Below are 21,676 nucleotides of genomic sequence, written 5' to 3'. Positions count from 1 at the left end.
TACCTGCTGAGTAAGCATTAGTCTGTCAAACTTAGTGTCAAAATCAGCCCTGCTCCAATTTTGTTTCAGTCTATCCTGCAGTCTAAGGCTTTTATGCTATTATTGACCAATGTTAATTTATGTCCACCCCAGGTACAACAAACCACTATCTATTTTCCTATTTTCTGTCAAAGTTGGATTTCCACAGTAATTCACTGTAAACTGTTTTCTATAAACACAAACACTCTGTCAGCTTCACTACGGTGGATAAGACTCCTGCCAGGGATATGTTGATGAATACCAACTAAATAGAGCCTTTAAGATTCATCAAATATTTTTTTTAAAAAAACAACCCGTAATGCAGTTTTCTCATTAAATCACATGAGAAAACGGCATTAATACGGCAAGTAAAGAATGAATGCATCTAAACTGCAAGACGCGCTGTGAAAGTATTATCAAATTTGTTTAGATACAATGAACAATATGATTTAAAATGTTGTATAAGTAGTCTAAAGATTTTTTTTTTTTAGGTTTCTAATGTCATCCATGAATATCAATCAATCCCAAGCACCCTTGTCACGCATTAACTCAAATAGGCCTTTCTGACAGTTATTTAACATAAATAATAATAATAAAAAATAACTTGTCAGAGAAGAGGAACGATGTAGTTGTGGACGCTGATGGTATTGTAGTAATGCAGTAGGCTATTTGTATCAGCGGAGGGCGCACTGATGGTGTACGTGGGCGTGTCAACTTTAATATGTGTCAGCGCTAAATCTGTAAATTGGTGGTCAAACATTATTGTTGTACATGTGTGGAAATATCTAAGTATGTTCAGACACGACTAAAATCAGCATCACCCGCAATATTTAAATAAAAGGGGCTCTAAACGGATGTCGCCATCTTTACTAAGGGACAATAACCCCACTGCTGCAACACAACTTGTTGTAATTTGCTTAAACTCGTGATTTGTTTACTTTCTATACATTTCGGGTATTTATTGAGGCACGTCCCCGTACGGAGCGTCGTATCCCGACGCACGATTGCAAATATCAAAAACGGTTTACGCGTTTCAGGCTGTAATGTTCCCGAGCGGGTCTCTGTCGCCATGTTTACTTTGGGTGACGCCAACTCTCGTCCATTTTCCTCCGCCTCTGGTTGTCAAGAAGATGGCAGCTTCCAGGCAGGCATGAGAGGAAATACTTCTTCACCAATCGAATGAATTTGGATTATTGCCGCCAGATTGAAGCGCATACTCGTGTTTTTGCAATTACCGCATCGAATTAAGTAAGTAAAAGTCGGGAATTCGCGTGCCTTTAGGGGGGTTTGTTGTGTTTTGTTGGGAGCAAGACCGCCCGGCCATTTTTCTTGAGGGAGCTGTAGAAGTAGGCCGATTGTCGAAAAGATGGCTGCTTCCAGAGACGGCGTGAAACAAAATAACACTCCGTTTTAGCCCTTTAAACCCATTCAGCCGCGTTTTAAGAGCGCTGTTGCGACTGCGTCCGCGCCAGGTAAACGACGCACGCGAAAACAACTCGAAACCGCGTTGAATTTAATTGTGAGATTTCACGACGCTTTGACAGATGCCCAGCCGTGCGGCTAACGCTGTTAGCTTCCTGCTAAACGTGCTTCCCGGACCGCGCTTGAAATATCAACACGTCCCTGCTGCTAATTGCGTGGCTTTTTGTTTTTGTTTTTGTTTATTTTATTTTTTTTAAAAAACAACGCTCCCGGCTTGTTGAAGTAAATCTCAGAAACACGTTTCCTCCCTCCCCCCCTCCTCCTCCTCCTCCTCCTCCACAGAAGTTAATAACTCCGTTAAATGTTGTCGCACCGGACGGCTAAAGCTTCGCAAGCTACAATATGGCGACTCCCAGAGAAGCATGAAAACAGCAGACTCTCTCTGACGGACTCAAACTCGACATCGAGTCCGGGGTTTTGCAGCCGCGCGTCGCTCCGCTCGGCTGCTCGACTCATTGAACATGTTGAGGTCGTAGTGCGTTTCCGCCCGCTGCAGCTGCAGCGGCGGCGGCGGCGCAGCAGCAGCGGGGCGAGCGTGTCGCGTATTTTTCTTTTTCTTCCGCCATTTTTCCGCCGGGCGAGTCGCGGCAGTGGGGGTTTGTTTGGCTGCAAGATGGCTGCTTCCATGGACTGAATTCAATGGTTAGAAACAACTCAGAAAGAAGTCGGGGTAACGAGGGAGGACGGGAAGGTTTGAGCGTGTTGGGCGACACGGACGGCGACGTCCGTGAATATTGAACCGGGCTTCGCCCCCAGAAGGTCCCTGTTGTGTGAATCCGGTAGTTTGTGTTGATTAGCCGGAGCTAACCTCGGCGGTGCTCGTCGCTGCTGTGGCCGCACAGACCGGCTCCGAAGTCGGCCTCAGCGGACGGTCGCACGCCCGCCGGTCGCTTTTATACGTGTTGTTGAATGTGGAGATAGCGCAGTGACTTTGAACAGCTGAGACAAACGCTTGTTTTTTTGTTTGTTTGTTTGTTTTTGTTTTTTGTTGTTGTTGTTGTTTTCCCCCCCTTTCTGGTAGAAGTCATGTCTGCCCCTGGTTCCGCGGTGTCTGGGACCACGGCGTCGGTTCTGCAGCCGCGATGGAAACGGGTCCTCGGATGGTCCGGTCCCGTCCCCCGGCCCAGACACGGACACAGAGCTGTAGCCATAAAGGAGCTCATGGTGGTCTTTGGCGGTGGGAACGAAGGGATAGTGGACGAGTTGCATGTATACAACACTGGTAAGCTGAACTTTGTGTGTGAAACTTGTTTGTTGATTGTTTCCCGAAGGGAGTGTATTTTTCTTTTTCTTTTTTTTCTTTCATAGATTTATAAATATGAACAAGTTTACAGTCTCCGGCTAAAAACAGTCCTAGTTAATATGTATATATATATTCGTGATGAGCAAAACTAAGTCGCAGACAGGCCTCAGCAGGCCAAACTGAGCCGTGTCTGGTTAAATGTGGCCCCCTCTGCCGGACAAATGTTTAATGCATGTTAAAAAAGGCGGGCTAGAATAAAATGGATGATGCTGGTTGGTTTAAGCACATCCACTGCCCCAGTTTCCTACAAATAAACCAATAAGCACAGACAGACTCAGCAGTTGTGGTGTATTTGTGTGTTCCCATTCTTAAATGTAGATATTGGTTTATGTTCCAATCTTAATTAGAGGGTTGTTTACCACCTATACTAGTCAGGAAATGTCAGTCTTGTTTATATCATAACTTCCTTCTTTATTTGAATGACTTGACATCACTGGGAGAAGTAGTATACATTCAGTAAAAGTACTAATACCACACTGTAAAAATACATCAGCACAACTTAAAAAGTCCTGCATACAAACCCTATTTCAGTAAAAGTGTGTAAGCACTATCAGCAAAATGTCCTTGAAGTATATAACATAAAAGCACAAAAAGCAGTACATTCTCCCTGTCTGTGTTCTACTATTATATGTGATGTTATTGGATTGATATCACCTTTGGATTAATGTGCATTTTACTGCTGTAGTTATTTAAGGTTGTACCTTTTTGGACTACTCTATATACTGCTTGTGAGTTTAATCTACAGTAATATATCATATTCCATAACGTCAACAAACTCCAAAAACAATGCAGTTTCCAGCAAATCCAAGTTGGTTTTAAATAGCTTATTTAGCTTAAAAAGTAGGAGGTTTTTCTCAACCCATAAAGGAATAACTAATCCTTCCGTTTATCAGAAAACTTCAAAATCACCCAGTTTGGAGGTACATTGTTTTTACAGGACAGAAAGGTTATTAAAACGCTGTATTAAATCTTAAAACTAGCAAAAGCTGTCACAGAAAGGTAGTGGAATAAGAGTGCAATATTTACCTGGTAAAGTATTGGAGTTGTATTTAAGTACAGTACTTGAGTAAATGTACTTGGTTACAGTCCAGCTCTGCTGATCGAGGTAAGCCTCCAAAGATAACCTCAGTGTTATTGTGTTTTCATTTCTAGCAACAAACCAGTGGTTCATCCCAGCAGTACGTGGTGATATTCCCCCTGGTTGTGCTGCATATGGTTTCGTCTGTGATGGAACAAGGTTGCTGGTGTTTGGGGGAATGGTGGAGTACGGGAAGTACAGCAACGATCTCTATGAGCTCCAGGTAATTTTCTTTAGAAATAACCAATTTATCCAGCAATAGCTAACTTTTCATAACATTTCCACATTAATGTAAAGAAAGGCTTCTAAATGAGGTATTTGAGGATTTTCAAGCTTAAGTTTTCTAGGTATGTTGTTTATTTGAAAATAACTCTTATTGTAACTCCTGAAAGAATAGAAAAGGAGACAGACATGGTTACAACATAAGTAGTGTTCATGTGCAAGGCATCATACTACTAGTTCAATACAGACGAGACGTTATGCACTAAGGGTCTTTCATATGTTATCGTTGATGATAATACAGTTATCATTTTTTCATATGATTTTTGAAAATACATATCTTGATAACGACAATACTTCAACCTAATGACATAATACTGTTACGCAGCGTAACCATACGACATGTGTTTGCAGCTTATCCAACAGCCAGTATGAATGAAAGCCGCTGTATTCTACAAGTTTACGTGCTTAGTTTGAGTTTAATTGACTGTCGCACTATTTCTCCTCTATGTGCTCTCACGAAGGGCAGTTCTGCCCCAATTCCAGACACAGTGTTCCACTTCACCCTTGTTTTAAAAACTAATCAAAGTTATCCTGACATGTCATGTTTAGTTTTGCCGAAGTGACTATTTTTCATATGACATTAAGAATAGCTTTAGTCAGTGGAAAAGTATGTTTAGTTAAAAGTACAGCTTTGACAACAAACGCGTCCTCAGTATTAGATTGTAAGAACATGGAATGGGGTCAACTTGTGACTTTTTAGTTACAGCTTCTGCTGAGAAATAATCAAGGGATATGTTTTGTCAATGGTTTCTGTCACAGGCCAGCAGATGGGAATGGAAAAAGTTGAAAGCAAAAAACCCGAAGAATGGCCCCCCTCCTTGTCCTCGTCTCGGCCACAGCTTTTCACTGGTTGGCAACAAATGCTACTTGTTTGGTGGACTAGCCAATGACAGTGAGGACCCAAAAAACAACATTCCCAGGTACAGAGGTTTTTCCAGGAGGTAGTCAGTGGGGCTCGTTGAAATTGCACTTTAACCAGAAACATGAGTGTGACTGTATTTCTTTTATGTCTCAGATACCTGAATGATCTGTACACACTCGAGCTTCGTGCTGGTTCCAGCGTGGTTGGATGGGATATTCCCATCACATATGGAGTTCTGCCTCCTCCACGTGAGAGCCACACTGCTGTGGTATACACAGAAAAAATAACCAGGAAATCTCGCTTGATAATCTATGGAGGAATGAGCGGTTGTCGTCTTGGAGATCTATGGACACTTGATATTGGTAGGTTTTTGAAGTGTAAATGACCAAATCAAATCACTTAAATTATGAATGTCTTCCGTGACCCCTTAGAGACTGTGTTGAAACACCCAATCAGACAACGATATGTGCATTTATCTGATTGCATTTAAGTAGACGTGCTTTCCGTCTAAGACTTTCCTGCTTGTCATTGTCTGCAGATACCCTGACATGGAACAAACCTTCAGTAAGTGGCACAGCGCCACTTCCCCGAAGTCTTCACTCTGCCACCACCATCACAAACAAGTGAGACGAATGCTGCGCATTCCCAATAACACATTGCATTTTTCCTTTAATCATTGTTGAAATTGCTTGTGGTAAAGTGGGCTTAGTAGCAGGAACTCACAGTGATTTCATTCTCTCATTGTACAGGATGTACGTTTTTGGAGGATGGGTTCCTTTGGTAATGGATGATGTTAAAGTGGCCACACACGAGAAAGAGTGGAAATGCACAAACACTCTTGCCTGCCTAAATCTAGGTTTGTCCACTTCTACATTTATTACAGTAAATTTCAAATTGCAAACTATCGAGTGAAATCAGCGATACCAGTGTTAACTTTTTTTTGTTGTGTTTCTGTAGACAACATGTGTTGGGAAACCGTGTTGATGGATACTCTTGAAGACAACATCCCCAGAGCCCGTGCCGGCCACTGTGCTGTGGCCATCAATTCCAGACTCTATGTTTGGAGTGGCCGTGACGGTTATCGGAAAGCCTGGAACAACCAAGTTTGTTGTAAAGACCTCTGGTACCTGGAAACAGGTAGGTGCGCTGTAACATGAAGGAAATTAGTGGTTCACCTTGTCACATTGTTATATTTTGTTAAAATTGTTATTTTCCACCATCAGAGCGGCCGCACGCCCCTGCCAGGGTGCAGTTAGTCCGTGCCAACACAAACTCTCTGGAGGTTAGTTGGGGGGCCGTCTCCACAGCGGACACCTACTTACTGCAGCTGCAGAAATATGACATCCCTGCGACTCCAGCTGCCGCCTCACCAGCCATGTGCGCCACCCCATCGCAGCCTGTTCACTCTCCAAAGAGCCCTGCACCAGCTGCTGCAGCACCATCTGCTCAGAGTTTACCACAGACAGGTATTACACTGGTGACCGAGGATTCCAAGTCCTCCATATCTGTTGTTAATACACCAAGATGACACGAGGTCTAATCGTTTCCCTTATTTTACAGCCGTTTTGAAGGTTGCAGCTCATCAGGCTGCCACAGGCGCTTCTGTTGTCACAGTTCGCCCCAGCCAGCCGGGGAAATCCCCTGTCACTGTGACATCACTTCCTCCAGGTGTTAGAATGGTAATGCCTGCTCAGACTACTCAAGGATCGGTGAGCAATTTTGCATGGCATTTTGTCCCGTTTAAGATTTGACATTAGGTGTATTGTCAGATCAACAAATGCACTAAACAATATTCTACTTTTCTATTTTTAGCCAATAGGAAGTAGCCCTCAGATGAGTGGCATGGCAGCTTTGGCTGCTGCAGCTGCAGCAACACAGAAGATCCCGCCTTCTTCTGCAGGCACTGTTCTCAATGTTCCTGCAGGTGCCACCATTCTCAAAACTGTAGCCGTTTCCCCTGGCACAACCACAATGAAAGTGGCTTCACCAGTTATGGTACACATCTCAATGATTGTTGTCATTTCCAGCATTGTGTGCATTCTGACAGTCACAAGTCAGTGGTTAAGATAATTTTGTGCTTGTAGGTCAGCAACCCAGCCACCCGTATGTTGAAGACAGCTGCAGCCCAGGTGGGCACAGCAACTGCGTCCTCTCCCACCACCACCAGACCAATCATCACTGTGCACAAGTCTGGTGCAGTCACAGTGGCTCAGCAGGCCCAGGTAGTAACCACCGTGGTGGGAGGAGTCACCAAGACCATCACCTTGGTCAAGAGTCCCCTCACCATGGGCAGCAGTGGCACTCTGGTAAGAATTTTGTAGCACATTGTAAGACTAAAAACAACTCTGAGAGCACCCTTTGGTGCTTTCACAGGCATGCTGTAAGTCATGGATTCTGTAAATTGCTCTATTCACACTTGGTTTGTGTGGGTTTTGTTGTTCGGTCACAAGATGGTGACAACATGACTGAACTAGGAAGGGAGGGTGTAAACGTTGGCTTATAGTGGCGACTGTTGGAAGTACCTTGATTTAAAAAAAAAAAAAAAAAAAAGGAGCATGATGTTATAGATCTGCATGACTTTCAGTCAGTTAGGCCTGGCATGATCCACCTTCCCCCTGATGTTTTCTGGTGACTGATGAACTTGAGTCTCTCTCCCATGTCGGCAGATCTCCAACCTTGGCAAGATGATGTCTGTGGTACAAACAAAGCCAGTGCAGACATCAGCTGTCACAGGCCAGGCTTCCACTAACCCTCTCGCACAACTCATACAGGTCAGATATCTGCACGAACGCAGGAAAAAAACAGGAGGTAGCATAAAACCCCTGAGATAGGCACCAGATAGCTTTCTCCAAATGGTTTGTATAACGTGTGCCTTTCTCCCCAGACAAAGGGTCCCCTCCCAGCCGGCACCATCCTGAAGCTGGTGACCTCTGCAGATGGAAAGCCCACAACCATTATCACGACTTCCCAGGCAGGAGGCGCAGGAAACAAGCCCACCATCCTCAACATCAGTGGCGTCTCTCCTACCACCACTAAGCAGGGCACCACCATCATCAAGACCATCCCCATGTCAGCCATCATGAGTCAGCCTGGAGCTACAGGTCTAAACTCATTCAAGTTTACAGTGATAGAATGACATAATTGAATAGCCTGTGCATTGAGATCAGCACTATTAAATGGTACTGAAATAGACGCATTCATACAATTTCTGGAAATAAAACGACTGAAACAGAAACATCTGGATGTAAATCACCATTAACGTTGTTGTTACAACAACATGGATGATGCCAACTACTATAAGATTGGATACTTTTTTAATTTAAGTTCAGTATTAATAAATATAACCTTCCCAGCATTCAATTAAAAACTATTGAAATTTTGCAATCAAGTAATACTAACCGACATAATCAATATACTTTTCATGTGACAATGTGGAGCACAATACAGCAATTAGAAAAACTAGACACATCAACGAGTTTAACACATCACCCCACCCCAGTGTGGATGAAAACAAAAGGCAAGAATTTGTTTGCAGTTGTAAATCAGTCATTAGGTTAGGGGTAGTGGGTGTTCAGTTCTGCAGAAAAAAAAATGTTTTTCATGTTCACATGTTTTTGTCCATGCAGGTGTGACGAGCAGTGCGGGCCTAAAAACACCTATCACAATCCTTACCACGAAGGTGATGACCACTGGAACTCCTGGTAAAATCATCACTGCAGTACCCAAACTTGCCACTGCAGCCGGCCAACAGGGACTAACACAGGTAAACTGATTCTGTTTTTGCATTCTTGTAGATATTTATTCAGTCCCACCAGGAAATAGCAATCTTACAATCACAATAATTCACGCAAACTCCGCAATATTTCCAAGAGCTTGCAAATTTGATAAATTCCCGCGATTTTTTTCTGCAAAAAATGTCGTCAGCAGAAGCTGTGCTGAAAGTATTAACAGCATAAAGTAAGTCTTTTCAAACCAAACTTGCTTTATGAACACAAATAACTCCTCATTTACAATCAGAAAGGCTCTGCTCAGGCTCATCTCATCACGAAAGCCAACTCTGTGCAACCAGAACAAGCGGAAAAAAACAAACTGAATACATATTTATTCCTCTATCAGGTAGTAGTTAAAAAAAACTGTTTATTTTTCTCAACTTGCAATTTTTCTAATTCACTCACTAAAACGCTGCAAATTCCACCGCAATTTTTGCCACCAAATCAAGCATTTTTGATCGCAACAATCACCAAAAAAAACTGCAAAATCCCGGCGGGACTGTTTATTTTGCTGTCCTTTAGAATTCATCATTAGATTTCCACACAAGTCCTAAAGGTGGGTAAAGAGAACCCAATCAAACAAATGAGAAAAACAATATGTTTCAAGAAAATCATTCAAAATCACATATCTGTCAGTGGCAAAAGTATGTGAACCTCAAGGATTAGCAGCAAAATGGAAGTTTAAAAAGGGGTCAGGAGTCCTCGGTCAATGGCATGATAATCAGGAATGAGTGGGCACCCTGTTTGATTTAAAGAGCAGGGATCTTTCAAGTCTTGAGTCTTCACAACACACATTTATGGAAGTGTATCATTGCACAAACAATATCTTTTTTTTACAAGCTTAGACAAAAACAGTTGTTGATGCTCATCGGGCTGGAAAAGGTTACGAAACCATCTCTGAAGGGTTTGGACTCCACCAATCCACAGTCAGACAGACTGTGTACAAGTGGAAGAAATTCAAAACCATTGTTATCCTCTACAGAAATAGTCATTTAATAAATGACCAGATAAAACATTTGTATCTCGTTTGTTCACTTGGGTTCTTTTTATCTACTTTAAGGACGTGTGTGAACATCTGATAATGTTTTAGGTAATTTATTCAGAAACTATATAAATTCTAAAGGGTTCACAATCTTTCAATCATTACTGCATGTTGCAGCTGAGAAGACTAAACCTGAACCATCTGTCCCTAGGTGGTTTTGAAGGGTGCTCCTGGGCAGCCCGGCACTATTTTGCGCACTTTACCCATGAGTACGGTGGGTGGTGTTCGTCTCGTTACCCCAGTCACAGTGTCTGCCGTGAAGCCCACGGTCACCACCCTGGTTGTCAAAGGCACTACTGGTAAGAATAATTATTCTTGTGATTTATTTTTCAAAGTGACTCACTATCAGATGGCAAATGAGTTATCACAGATTTTGTACTTTGTACAATAGTCTCTGATTTCCTCTTTGAATGGCTACTTCTTCCCAGGTGTCACCACTCTTGGCACGGTCACGGGTACAGTTTCCACAAGCTTGGCAGGAGGCGCAGTTGATAGTTCCAATGCCTCCCTGGTTACCCCCATCACCACACTGGGAACCATCGCTACCCTGTCCAGCCAGGTCATCAGCCCATCTGCCATAACTGTGTCAACTGCTCAGACTAGCATGACTTCTGCCTCCACACTGCCTTCCTCAACTATCACAGTCCAGGTAAGAACCAGCAGCTCATCTGTCATCAGTAAATAGCATTTGCTTTTTTTAGTTGTTCAGCTATGAAGTCATTCCAGTAGTAGTTGTCATTAGCTTCAATTATTATATTGCAATCTAATAAAAAGTTTGCAAGGGTGAAGATCTTGCTGCCTTTTCTTGTAACCACAGAACAATGGCAGAGCTGCTGCAAAGAAAATAACAGAATAGGATCAAGGGAGAGATAATAACATTGTTTTTAGTGTGCAACATACTTTATGCCGTGAAGATCTCTGAAATTGCTTTCTTCTCCACAGAACCAGCCCACACAGGTGACTCTGATCACAACTCCCAGCGGTGTAGAGGCTCAGCCAGTGCAGGATCTACCTGTGTCCATCCTGGCTTCACCGACCTCTGAGCAGCCCAGCTCTACTGATGCTGGAGCAGCTGGAGAAGGCTCTGGAACAGTCACCCTGGTTTGCTCTAACCCACCGTGCGAGACCCACGAGACGGGAACCACCAACACAGCCACCACTTCGTCTGCCACCATCGGCGCAGGACAGGTCTGCTCGAACCCGCCCTGTGAGACCCACGAGACGGGAACCACCAACACAGCCACCACTTCGTCTGCCACCATCGGCGCAGGACAGGTCTGCTCGAACCCGCCCTGTGAGACCCACGAGACGGGAACCACCAACACAGCCACCACTTCGTCTGCCACCATCGGCGCAGGACAGGTCTGCTCGAACCCGCCCTGTGAGACCCACGAGACCGGAACCACCAACACAGCCACCACATCCTCTGCCACTATGGGAGCAGGGAAGGTGTGCTCCAACCCACCGTGTGAGACCCACGAGACAGGCACCACCAACACAGCCACGACTGCATCTTCCAACATGTCTGCGCTACGCATGTGCTCCAACCCACCATGCGAGACCCATGAAACGGGGACAACTAACACAGCTACCACAGCGTCATCGAACATGGGAGGAGTTCAGCAGGTGTGCCCCAGTCGGCCTTGTGAGACCCACATGACGGGCACCACCAACACATCCACCCAAGCTTCATCCAACATGAATGCAGGCCAGACGGGCACCGTGCAGAGAGTATGCTCTAATCCACCCTGCGAAACTCACGAGACGGGGACCACCAACACTCCGTCCACAGCCACCTCCAGCATGGGAGCAGACCAGACCAATACAGCGACGGGCCTGGTTCAGAGGGTTTGCTCTAACCCGCCCTGTGAAACACACGAGACTGGGACCACCAACACCGCCACCACTGCCACCTGCAATATGGAGACAGGCGAAGGCACAGGTATACAAACATACAGATACTATATATTTTCCTTTTTCTTTTTTTCTTTGTAACTAATGCCCTACAAACAAAAAGCAGATAGTAATTCAGCCATACATTCAGAATCCTTTGCATTTAATTGTTCTTGATGTAATTTCAGGCTATATCAGCTATCTACTTGTTCTTGTTTATTTACAAACAGAAACTCAAAGACCCAATTTGCTTCATGGTTGATGCTTGTGTTGCATCCAAAGGTAAAATTAGTGTATTGGTAAGCATTTTTATGATGTTTTTCTGATCTTCTTAGCAGCCCAGCAGACAGAGGAAGGAGCAGAAAGTAGCAGCACCAGCACAGAAGTGGCCTCCACCACTGCAGCTACCGTCATGGCGACCACCACCCAGAGCAGGGCCATCACAACTGTCACTCAGTCTACACCCGCCCCCGGACCTTCTGTACCTGTAAGATTACTACCACAGTCCCTGACTGAGTTACCATCAGCCATTACTGAGTGATTGGTGTAGTTAATGATCTCTACCTCAAGGCTGCATGTCTGTGTTAGATGTCATAATGTAAGAGAAAGATGTTATTTAAACAAAATTTAAAAAGAAAAAGTAATTGCTGACAATGTGTATGTTCTTGTCTTTGGTTCCCTGCAGTCAATCTCATCGATCACAGAGGGGGTGAGTACTGCTGCCGGCTCCACAGAGGAACCCATGCAAACTGATGAGGCAGCATCAGCAGAAGCTGCACCTGCTGAGGAGGGAGCCACTGCTATGGAGACACAAGCAGAGGTGAATAAAGAATAATGTCTCACAAAGGCAATGTTAGCGTCACATTTTGAGATTCCCTTCAGCCGTGCATTTTTTTTGCAGTCATCTGATGGAACTGCTCTAATGTGTTCCTCCAGGGAGAAGCGGCGGCGGCAGCAGCAGCAGCGGCGGCGGCGGCGGCAGCAGCGGCGGCGGCAGCAGCAGCAGCAGCGGCAGCAGCAGCAGCAGCAGCGTCAGCACCAGCGACAGCAGCAGCAGCGACAGTGTTGAATCTGCCTTCAGAGCTGATGTCTGAGGGCCAGGGAGCCACGCTGATGGTGACAGGGCTGTCAGATGAAGAACTAGCTGTGACTGCCGCAGCAGAAGCAGCTGCTCAGGCAGCAGCCACAGAAGAAGCCCAGGCCCTCGCAATCCAGGCCGTCCTTCAGGCAGCTCAACAAGCCGTAATGAGTGAGTATCAGTAAGGCTTAGTTAAGTAAACTTTGGCCTTGATTTTGAATCACAATGTCACAGATAAAGGTCTCGCTCGAATTATGTGGGAATAAACGTGGAAAGCTAAATGTATTTTATTTTTACTAGCCAAAAGTTGACAGGACGATCCTAGGCAGAACCAACAGCAGTTTGTTCGAGTTGTGCAACTACTGAAACCCCCAAGATTTTGCCGTTTCAAACAACAGTTTCTGGGCGTTTATTTTTTTTTTTGCTTCTGTTGCATTTTTAGGCACCGTGGGCTCATTTTTCACCGCACCAGCAAGTCCTGTACCTTTTTATGTAAAGAGCACAACCATGGCTCGAAGTAGGAAGAACTCCAAAATGTCTTTTATGCAGTACAACACAGTTTTATTATCATTAAAGAAGAAAAAAGTGAATTAGATTAGACATTCGATTATCTATTTGCAAAATGTGAAAAAATATTTCATATATATATATATATATATACAAGATTTTTCCAAGTGCCTACGAATGTTAGCAATATAGGAAATAAAGGGGTCGGTTCCACATGCTATGCATATTGAACTATTTGCATTTTTCCAATTTATACAAACCTCTCGCCGTGCTCTCCGTCTTATCTCCTTTATGCTTATTACGTTACTGTTGGTCATTCAATGCGTTATGGAGCAGAATTTTCATTGTTCAAATGAATCTAGATCATGCAAATGGTTAATTATAGTGCAAAATTTAAAATGAGATATGTAGATCATAGGGATTTTGATGAAATATCACTGTTTTAAGCTTAGATTTGGTTATTTTTCCTAACCAAAGTGTTCAGTGTACATGACTACTTCAAGGAATTTTTTGCTAAAGAAAACCTGCCTTTCCAGCCCGTAAGGTTCAGAGGGTTAAATATTATCTCTGTCATTTACAGATGAGGGTGATGGTGCTGGAGAAAGCCAGCAACCCACCACCATCCCCATTATGCTGACCCAGCAAGAACTTGCAGCGCTGGTCCTCCAACAGCAGCAGCTGCAGGAGGCTCAGGCTGCGGCCCAGCAGGCCGCCGCGGACACAAACTTGCCCACGGAGGGCCTCGCTCCTGCCGACAGCCTCAACGACCCGTCTGTCGAGAGCAACGGACACAACGAAATGGCTGCCACGGTCACCAGTGCGGTGGCGTCTCTCTTGCCGCGTGCGACTGCTGAGAGTAAGTCTGCGTGCTCTTTGTAGTTACTTGGTATGTGGCTGTGTACAGTAGATTGACCTCTTTGTGGTATTCGTTCCCCGACACAGCACTTGCTCCATCAAGTACATTCGCACCCTCTGCAGCAGTGGCAAGTCCAGCCAAGCTGCAAGCAGCAGCCGCTCTCGCCGAGGTTGCCAATGGCATCGAGGGAGAGGTGAGTCATTGTAGTATTACGAAACATCTGATTGGTTCATTCAGGGAAAAGAGAGGGGGGGGGGGGATTTTTTTTTGTTTTTTTTATTGACTGTAAATTTGGTATTTCTATACAGAAGCAAGCCCCTCAGCCAACCCCAGTGAAGCCAGTTGTTAAAAAAGAGAACCAGTGGTTTGATGTTGGAATTGTTAAAGTGACAAATATGGTTGTCACCCACTTCTATGTGCCACCAGATGATTCTCAAGGAGATGTAAGTATCTCAGGGGGCTCCGTTCATGCTCAGATGGCTACGCCCTCAGTGGATCTCTAATCGCTTCTTCCCCTTTTGCCAGGATGACTCTGGCATCATGCCAGACTACAACCAGATGAAGAAAATGGAGCTGCAGCCTGGAACGGCTTACAAGTTCCGTGTTGCTGGAATCAACGCTTGCGGTCGTGGAACTTTCTCAGAGATATCTGCTTTTAAGACTTGCCTGCCAGGCTTCCCAGGGGCACCTTGTGCCATCAAAATCAGCAAGGTAAACCCACCTGTAAACACCCCCCCCCCCCCCCTTGTTGTGTTGTGCATTTTACATACTGCTGTTACCAGCTCTTGAGCCATTGCTTCAGACACTGAATACCTGTTCACTGTCCCTCCTCAGAGCCCCGATGGTGCCCACCTGACCTGGGAGCCACCCTCGGTGACGTCGGGGAAGATCATCGAGTACTCTGTGTACCTGGCCATCCAGAGCAACCAGACTTCAGAAGCCAAGGCCTCCACCCCGGCCCAGCTCGCCTTTATGCGTGTGTATTGTGGACCCAACCCCTCTTGCTTGGTGCAGTCGTCCAGCCTCTCCAATGCCCACATTGACTACACCACCAAGCCAGCCATCATCTTCCGCATCGCCGCCCGCAACGAGAAGGGCTACGGTCCTGCCACCCAAGTTCGATGGCTGCAAGGTGAGCGCCCAAACTGAAAATACCGTGAACATCCACATTTCAAAACCTTCCACCTCTCTCGGCCTTGCAAATGGCACACCAAATGCACGTGCATTTCGCTTGGCTTGAAATGAACCGTCAAGGTTTTCCACTGATTAAACTAAATACCAAGATAACATCTGTTCTACTCGACTATTTATGTCTGACTCAGAGGTACAGGAGGTATTGGAAGTTTATCACTTGTTGCCATATATGAAACAACTTTTGGGAGATGTATAGAGACCAAATGAAAGGTTACTGTGATTGGCTAGTTAGGTGCCCTCTAATCCTGATTGATTGATTGTTTCGGTCAGACCACAATCAATAGAACGTTAAATGTTGTTGGTGACACGCAGTGGTCAAAATTTGTTACTGCAACCAAAACTCGAATGAGAAAATATTGCTTATTGCAGCTTTAAAATGACTGATTCAGCGAACAATTTATTGATAAATAGATACATTCTAATCCATTTTTATGCTTCCTAGAATCTGGTAAAGACGCCGCGTCTGCAAAACCAGCCCCCAAAAGACCAGGCACCTCTCCCGATACGTAAGTACAGTATTCCTGCTCCACAGTGTGCACATAAGCTCGACATGAATACGGCACTGCTGAATAAAACAACTTCTTCTGGTTTTACATGTCTTCCTGCAGTAAGACTACTGGTCCAAAGAAAGCAAGGACGGACCAGTGAGGTTGCCCAGAGACCCCTCCCAGTCTTTTGTCCTTTGTTCCACTCGCTGTCCTTTTATCAGGAAGACTGACCTTCAGCCCTCCTCCACCTCTTCATCCTCATCCTAATCTCATCCTCCACCCCTCCACGTCTCAGATCAAGACAGCAATGGAGGCAGAACAACCGTATGAAGCCAAGATGAAAGTCAATCTGAGAGATGTTTCTGTAGATAAAACCCTTCCTCCTCGTTCTGTTGGTCGTACTATTTTTAGAGCAACACAAACCTAGAAGCACATTATCTTTTTCAGTCACATCCCCTTCCATCCTTTTAACATCTATTTTTGGCTTGTTTCAATAGTTGAACAGTATAGAGAAGCATTTACATCTTTCACAAACTGGGAGCCAGCCTGAGTGCATTGTTACCTATTTTTTTTTTTTTTTTTTTTTTTTTCTTTTTGGTCTGTTTTGTGAATTCTGGGGGGGACGTAGAGAGAGACTACGTGAAATGATGTACAGTGTTGAAAAGGCTGCGGAGGCATTAGCTTAGATGAGAGGAAAAATCGGTATGGAAACAATAAAGCACTTGTCCTCAACGAACGAGGACATTTTTATTTTTTTTTCCTTTCTTTTTTTGCTCCAAACAAATTTGCTTCATCGAGAACCAAGTCTTGTACAGTCATCGTACTGGACTCCAGTCTACTGGTAATGTCATCACTGTGCGCTTTTTACCCCAACGTGAGAACTGGTGGCCGACACTTTGAAATGGACTAAAAAAAACAAAAACAAGAATGACAGAGGAAGAGATTTGTAGAGTGAATCACAAGACTTTGCGAGGACTGAGACTTGCAGCACACACACAAAAAAAAAAAATCTTGCAAAATCTTCCCAAAAAATTAGCAAGCAATGATCTTTTGTGTAGTTTATTTTTGTATTTTTTAAGCTTTTTTTTTTTCTCCTGTGTGTATGTATGTTGTGTGCATTTTTAAAAACATCACTTTTTTTAACTGTTGTTCATCCCCATAGTTTGTGTTTGTGGGAAGATGGGTGGCTGTGTTGAGGTTGCCACTATATTTTTAAAAACAAATCTTCATTCAGTTGGTTGTATGTTCTTGTTGTTAACCGATGGTAATGGAAGACAGAACAACTTTTGTATTTGTTCCAAGTAGAAGCGCAGAGGTTATAGGACTGAAGGGAACTTTTCAAGTGGACCCAGGGAGAGGAGAGTTTTCATTTTGTTTACTACTCAATGCTTGTGTTGCTTCATTTTGCCAAACATGGAATTTCCCGGGGAGATGAGGAAAAAATACCATCAGATCTTTTCCTCGCCCCCTTTAACACCCCGCTCAGTTGTCCTACGCTTTTTATGCTCATGAATGTGGTGTCTCACCTCTTCTTTAATCTTTAGAACGGCAAATTATATAAGTAGACCTATTTTTTTTCCCTACCCTATTGATGTATGTGAATCCATTTAATAAATTTGAAATTTTTTTTTTTTTTTTTAATTTTTTTTTTCCTTCCACGGCTCTGTATTTCAGACGACAGATGGTGTGCAAGCGAACTGTGACATGTAAAACCCGTATGTCTTTGAATGGGGATGTCTTGGGAAGAAAGCTTACATAGCTGGAGTGTACTCACTTGTAAATTAGTTCGTTCATAGAGCAAGAATAAAACAAACAAAAAAAAACATCTTGGCCTTTTATATAATTACCTGTATCAAACTGTTTTTACATGTTGGTCATCTCTTGATTGCCTTTTGTGTCTTTACTTATAAAAGAAACAAATATATATATAAATATATATAGTCTCCCTGATTGTTCTAATTTGCTTCTGTCAAGCTGATTCACTGTAGGAGTCTGGATCACTGCTAGGTTCATTACAATACAAACTTGTACAGGGAGGAGGTTTCTGACTGGACATGAGTGTATATCTACTTTGTAAGGGTGGATTCAGTTGTTATGGTAACGGCCAGGACGAGCAGAGCTGAGGTTTCCGCTTGTCGGCCTTTTTATCTCCGGCTCGCACCTCGGCTTTCGTTTGTGATTTCTCCCGATTTCTTTCTAGAAATGAACTTTCTCTTCATATGCATTCATAATTTTGTGCGTGTCGGTGTGTCTGTTGAACAAAACTAGACATGCATGCAAAAGCAGTGTATTTTAGTAGTGATGCCTTAAGTTAGACCATAAGCTGAAGGTTCTCAAAAAAAAACAAAAAAAAAAAACATTTAATGAGTTTGTTCCTCTCTCCATGTGGTATACAATTGTGTCCTTTCCTTCCACAGTACCTTTGCTGGGTCACTATTTTTGCACCCTCGTTAGATAGGTCATCATCAGCAGTGCCGAGGTCTCTGAACTTTCCACTGGGACGAGTGCTCCTCTCAGCACTCACAGGTGTTGCGAGATTCTCTCGGCTGTTTGCAGGTTATCTGGAAATGTCCTGTATTTTCCAATGTGTGTTTTTTGTACTGTAGGGAGTAATGTATCTTTTATCATCAAAAAATAAACATGTTAAACATAGACTTTGTGTCTTGCCTCTCTTGGATACAAACTCACCTGTTGCAAGCCGCTGTGAGCCGCCCTCACGAACGGCTTCTCTACGTCTCGATCCTCCTTGGCGCTTCCCTCGAAGTACTGTGCTCCTATTTCTTCACACCACTGCATGGCCTTCCTGCGAGACACCTGCAAGGAAACAAATAGTTATGACATGACAGCAGAGAGCACACAATGTAGAAAAAAAAATGTAAACACAGTTCCAGAACTGGGCAGTAATTACTAAGTGGGACATTTTTTAATGTCCGTTTTCATTACTTTATAAAAGGAATCTAAAGGAAAGGTGACTATGACAGAGCAAACCTTGCAGTGTAGTAAGATTAATAACAACTGTTCATTTGAACAAGTTCTCTGGATATTATGTTGACTGTGACTGAGAGCTGCAATGATTATTTTCATCAGATATTCGGTTTACAAAGATACCCAACACAGAAAAGTAGAATATTGTCACATCAAAGAAACTGTAACCAGAGACTGATTCATATCGTTAATACATTATCAAAATATTCTAAGCCCACTCATTTCCAGCCAACTCTCAGCTGTAAAAACTTCACTGGTGAGTTTTGAACACAATTTATTTCTGTTCTGTGTTTGCAGTGCTTTAGTTAACTGTATTTCTACTTAAATATGGCTCACAACTACCTTCTTTTTATTCATGAAATATAACTTATTTTACAGCGCACTCATTTCAACACCGAACATTTCACTCCAGAAGTGGGCTCTAAACATCTTCAGAAGTTAATCATAATAGTGACGCCATCTGTGTCTGAATTCTAGACATCCTTTCACTTCTATTTTTGTCTTCAGAGCTCACACAATCTTTAGCGTGTCAGTGTTTTTACTTTACAGCCGCCTCGGTCCCATTTATATCAAACTATGAAAACAGTGATTACTTGTTAAATAAAGAAAAGAATAATCAACTGTAAAATCAATAGTGCGGATTGATCATAAAAAAAAAAAACTTGAATCTAAAATTCCTATTTATTATTTTAACCGTGGCCGGATTAGCCTCCCGAGGGGCCCCAGGGCAAAGGTTGTTGTTGGGCACCTACTGACGCTCACAATATACGTTTCATTGTTGCCTCCAGTCACCAACCAGAGCTGAAGTGATGTTGGTCAGTCAACTGGCCGAAAATCAGTCGTTAACTGTTTGGAAAATTAATTAATTGTAGGCCTATAGGTCTTTTTTTTTTTAATTTTTTTTTTTAATGTTCTCAAAACTCCTTTTTGATGTCTTTGGCCGCGCCGAGATTTTTATTTTGGTCAATCAACAATACCAGAGCTACAAAATGAATGGTGGAGGACCAGCCACAGTTGATATTGAATTGCGTTGGTTCTAATTTCCAACAAATATGCAATTAATCCAATTATTTCCACCTAAGTGACCCAAGGTGGTTAACCTGGGCCTCTCAAACAGGCTGCCGTGTGACTGGAGAGGACATGGACTGACCTCCCTGCCGCTCAGGTCAGTTTTGTTGCCCAGTACAATAAAAGGAAAGTCAGATGGATCCTGGGGCTCGCCCTGGACCAGGAACTCCTTCCTCCAGCCCTCCAGCGCACAGAAACTGGCCTTGGAAGTGACATCAAACACCAGCAGGCAGCAGTGGGCTCCTCTGTACAGAGGTGTACCCAGAGACTGGAACCTCTCTGTCCCTGCTGTGTCCCAGATCTGACACACACACACACACACACACACACACACACACACACACACACACACACACACACACACACACACAGTGGGAAATATGATGCTGTGGATGTGCTGTCCCATATGAAATCAACATTGTGAGTGTGTGGATCCTGGTCGTGTGTTTGTTTTTCATTGCACCTGCACCGGTACAGATGAGTTACCTGCAGGGTGACTGTGTCCCCTCCGAGGTTGACTGTTTTGGAGAAGAAGTCAGTCCCTATCGTGGCCCGGTACATGTTGGTGAAGCGGTGATTCACATATCTGTTCATGAAGGAGGATTTTCCCACCCTGAGCAAACACACATAGGCCACTCGGTAAAGGTACAAAGTACAGTACTCTTCCTCTTGTAGACACATTAAAACATCCAACTGGTGTCTCACCCTTAAATAAACGATTAATGTTGAAACCTTTGTGAATATCCACAAGGAATCAGGGTCACAGTAATTCGAGAAGACAAGAAAGTGAAACTGAAACAACCGTAAGCAAATCACAATGTTTCAATTAAATACGATTTGAGAGTTACCCGGAGTCTCCAATGAGGATTATTTTCAGGGTGACAGGATCCTTGTTTTCTATCATGTTCTGCTGGGCTCAGGTTCCTTCCTCCGGAGCTCCGGTTGATGATGCCTTCAGGTGCTCCTCGAAGTTTTCCGTTTTCTTGATTCCACGTGTGTCGCAGGAGCAGCAAGATAGTGTTACTCAGGAACAACCCACCCCACCTCCCCCTAATAAAAAAGTATTTGTATGCATCACATGATCGCAACTCTGTCTGGTTCGCACACATCTGACCTCTGTCCTCTTTTTCCATCATAACACAAAGACACCGCTGATTGTAACACTTTGCTAAAGTAGGAAATATAAATGAATGTCCTATCATACAAAAACACAGATAGACTTCTAGTGTCATTCACAAAAAAAAACAAGGCCTTTTTTTTTCTGTTTAGATATTATATATTTACTTCAATTATTTTTATGTACAACATTGTCAATTCAATGATTTCTTTATTCCCCACTAGAGAGCAGTGTAGGCTTCAGGTGATACACCTTTCCTTCAGGACTTTCTGACAGTTTGTGCCATTAGGTGGTGTTATCCTCTATACTTTAAGGATACTTCTTGGTTGTTGTTTTTTACTGAATGTGAAGCTTAATTATTCAATAAACTTGAGATATGATCAATAAAAAGGGGAGGGGCGGGGGGGAGTTAACATGAAAAGTAGGAAACAACAACAGAGGTTCAAATGCTGACGCTAACTCAGATTTTGTTTGTTTCAGCTTTTTCTCTCATTCAAGCAATAGATAACAACATTTAATACATCTGCCCCCCTAATACTTAACACAAATGCAAATATCACAAAAGAAAACAGGTAATACTGTATAACATCAGTGCTGACTTTATCCAGTGCAACCAAACACTGTTTAAACCCACACAACTGTGTTTTAAAAGC

General features: G+C 43.5%; 2 protein-coding genes across 2 annotated transcripts; one reads left to right on the top strand and one right to left on the bottom strand.

The window, feature by feature from the left end:
• The first annotated feature begins 1,132 nt into the window (after nucleotides 1-1,132).
• hcfc1a (host cell factor C1a) lies at nucleotides 1,133-18,507 on the top strand. The gene is made up of 28 exons (XM_069713878.1): nucleotides 1,133-1,266; nucleotides 2,522-2,722; nucleotides 3,956-4,104; nucleotides 4,923-5,083; nucleotides 5,179-5,387; nucleotides 5,564-5,648; nucleotides 5,775-5,881; nucleotides 5,983-6,162; nucleotides 6,249-6,491; nucleotides 6,586-6,734; nucleotides 6,838-7,020; nucleotides 7,110-7,331; nucleotides 7,692-7,796; nucleotides 7,910-8,126; nucleotides 8,652-8,788; nucleotides 9,989-10,136; nucleotides 10,266-10,486; nucleotides 10,780-11,779; nucleotides 12,069-12,217; nucleotides 12,416-12,550; nucleotides 12,667-12,979; nucleotides 13,896-14,171; nucleotides 14,258-14,364; nucleotides 14,480-14,614; nucleotides 14,697-14,882; nucleotides 15,006-15,303; nucleotides 15,808-15,871; nucleotides 15,974-18,507. The coding sequence occupies exons 2-28, from the start codon at nucleotides 2,527-2,529 to the stop codon at nucleotides 16,011-16,013; spliced, it is 5,415 nt and encodes a 1,804-aa protein (XP_069569979.1). The 5' UTR covers nucleotides 1,133-1,266; nucleotides 2,522-2,526; the 3' UTR covers nucleotides 16,014-18,507.
• LOC138629899 (ras-related protein rab7) lies at nucleotides 16,902-20,858 on the bottom strand. Its single transcript, XM_069713890.1, has 5 exons — nucleotides 20,755-20,858; nucleotides 20,393-20,519; nucleotides 19,989-20,207; nucleotides 18,542-18,667; nucleotides 16,902-18,453 (listed from the first exon to the last, which is right to left on the bottom strand). Exons 1-5 carry the CDS (start codon nucleotides 20,808-20,810, stop codon nucleotides 18,367-18,369), a joined length of 615 nt encoding a protein of 204 aa, XP_069569991.1. The 5' UTR covers nucleotides 20,811-20,858; the 3' UTR covers nucleotides 16,902-18,366.
• Nucleotides 20,859-21,676: the final 818 nt, after the last annotated feature.

The sequence above is a fragment of the Brachyistius frenatus genome, unplaced genomic scaffold (genome assembly GCF_029030835.1).
Source record: "Brachyistius frenatus isolate BFR_SWC_R1_liver_20210118 unplaced genomic scaffold, ASM2903083v1 Contig_4, whole genome shotgun sequence".
NCBI classification, from domain to species: Eukaryota; Metazoa; Chordata; class Actinopteri; family Embiotocidae; genus Brachyistius; species Brachyistius frenatus.
Note: the sequence above shows the minus strand (reverse complement) of the source record. Positions and strands in the feature narration are given on the sequence as shown.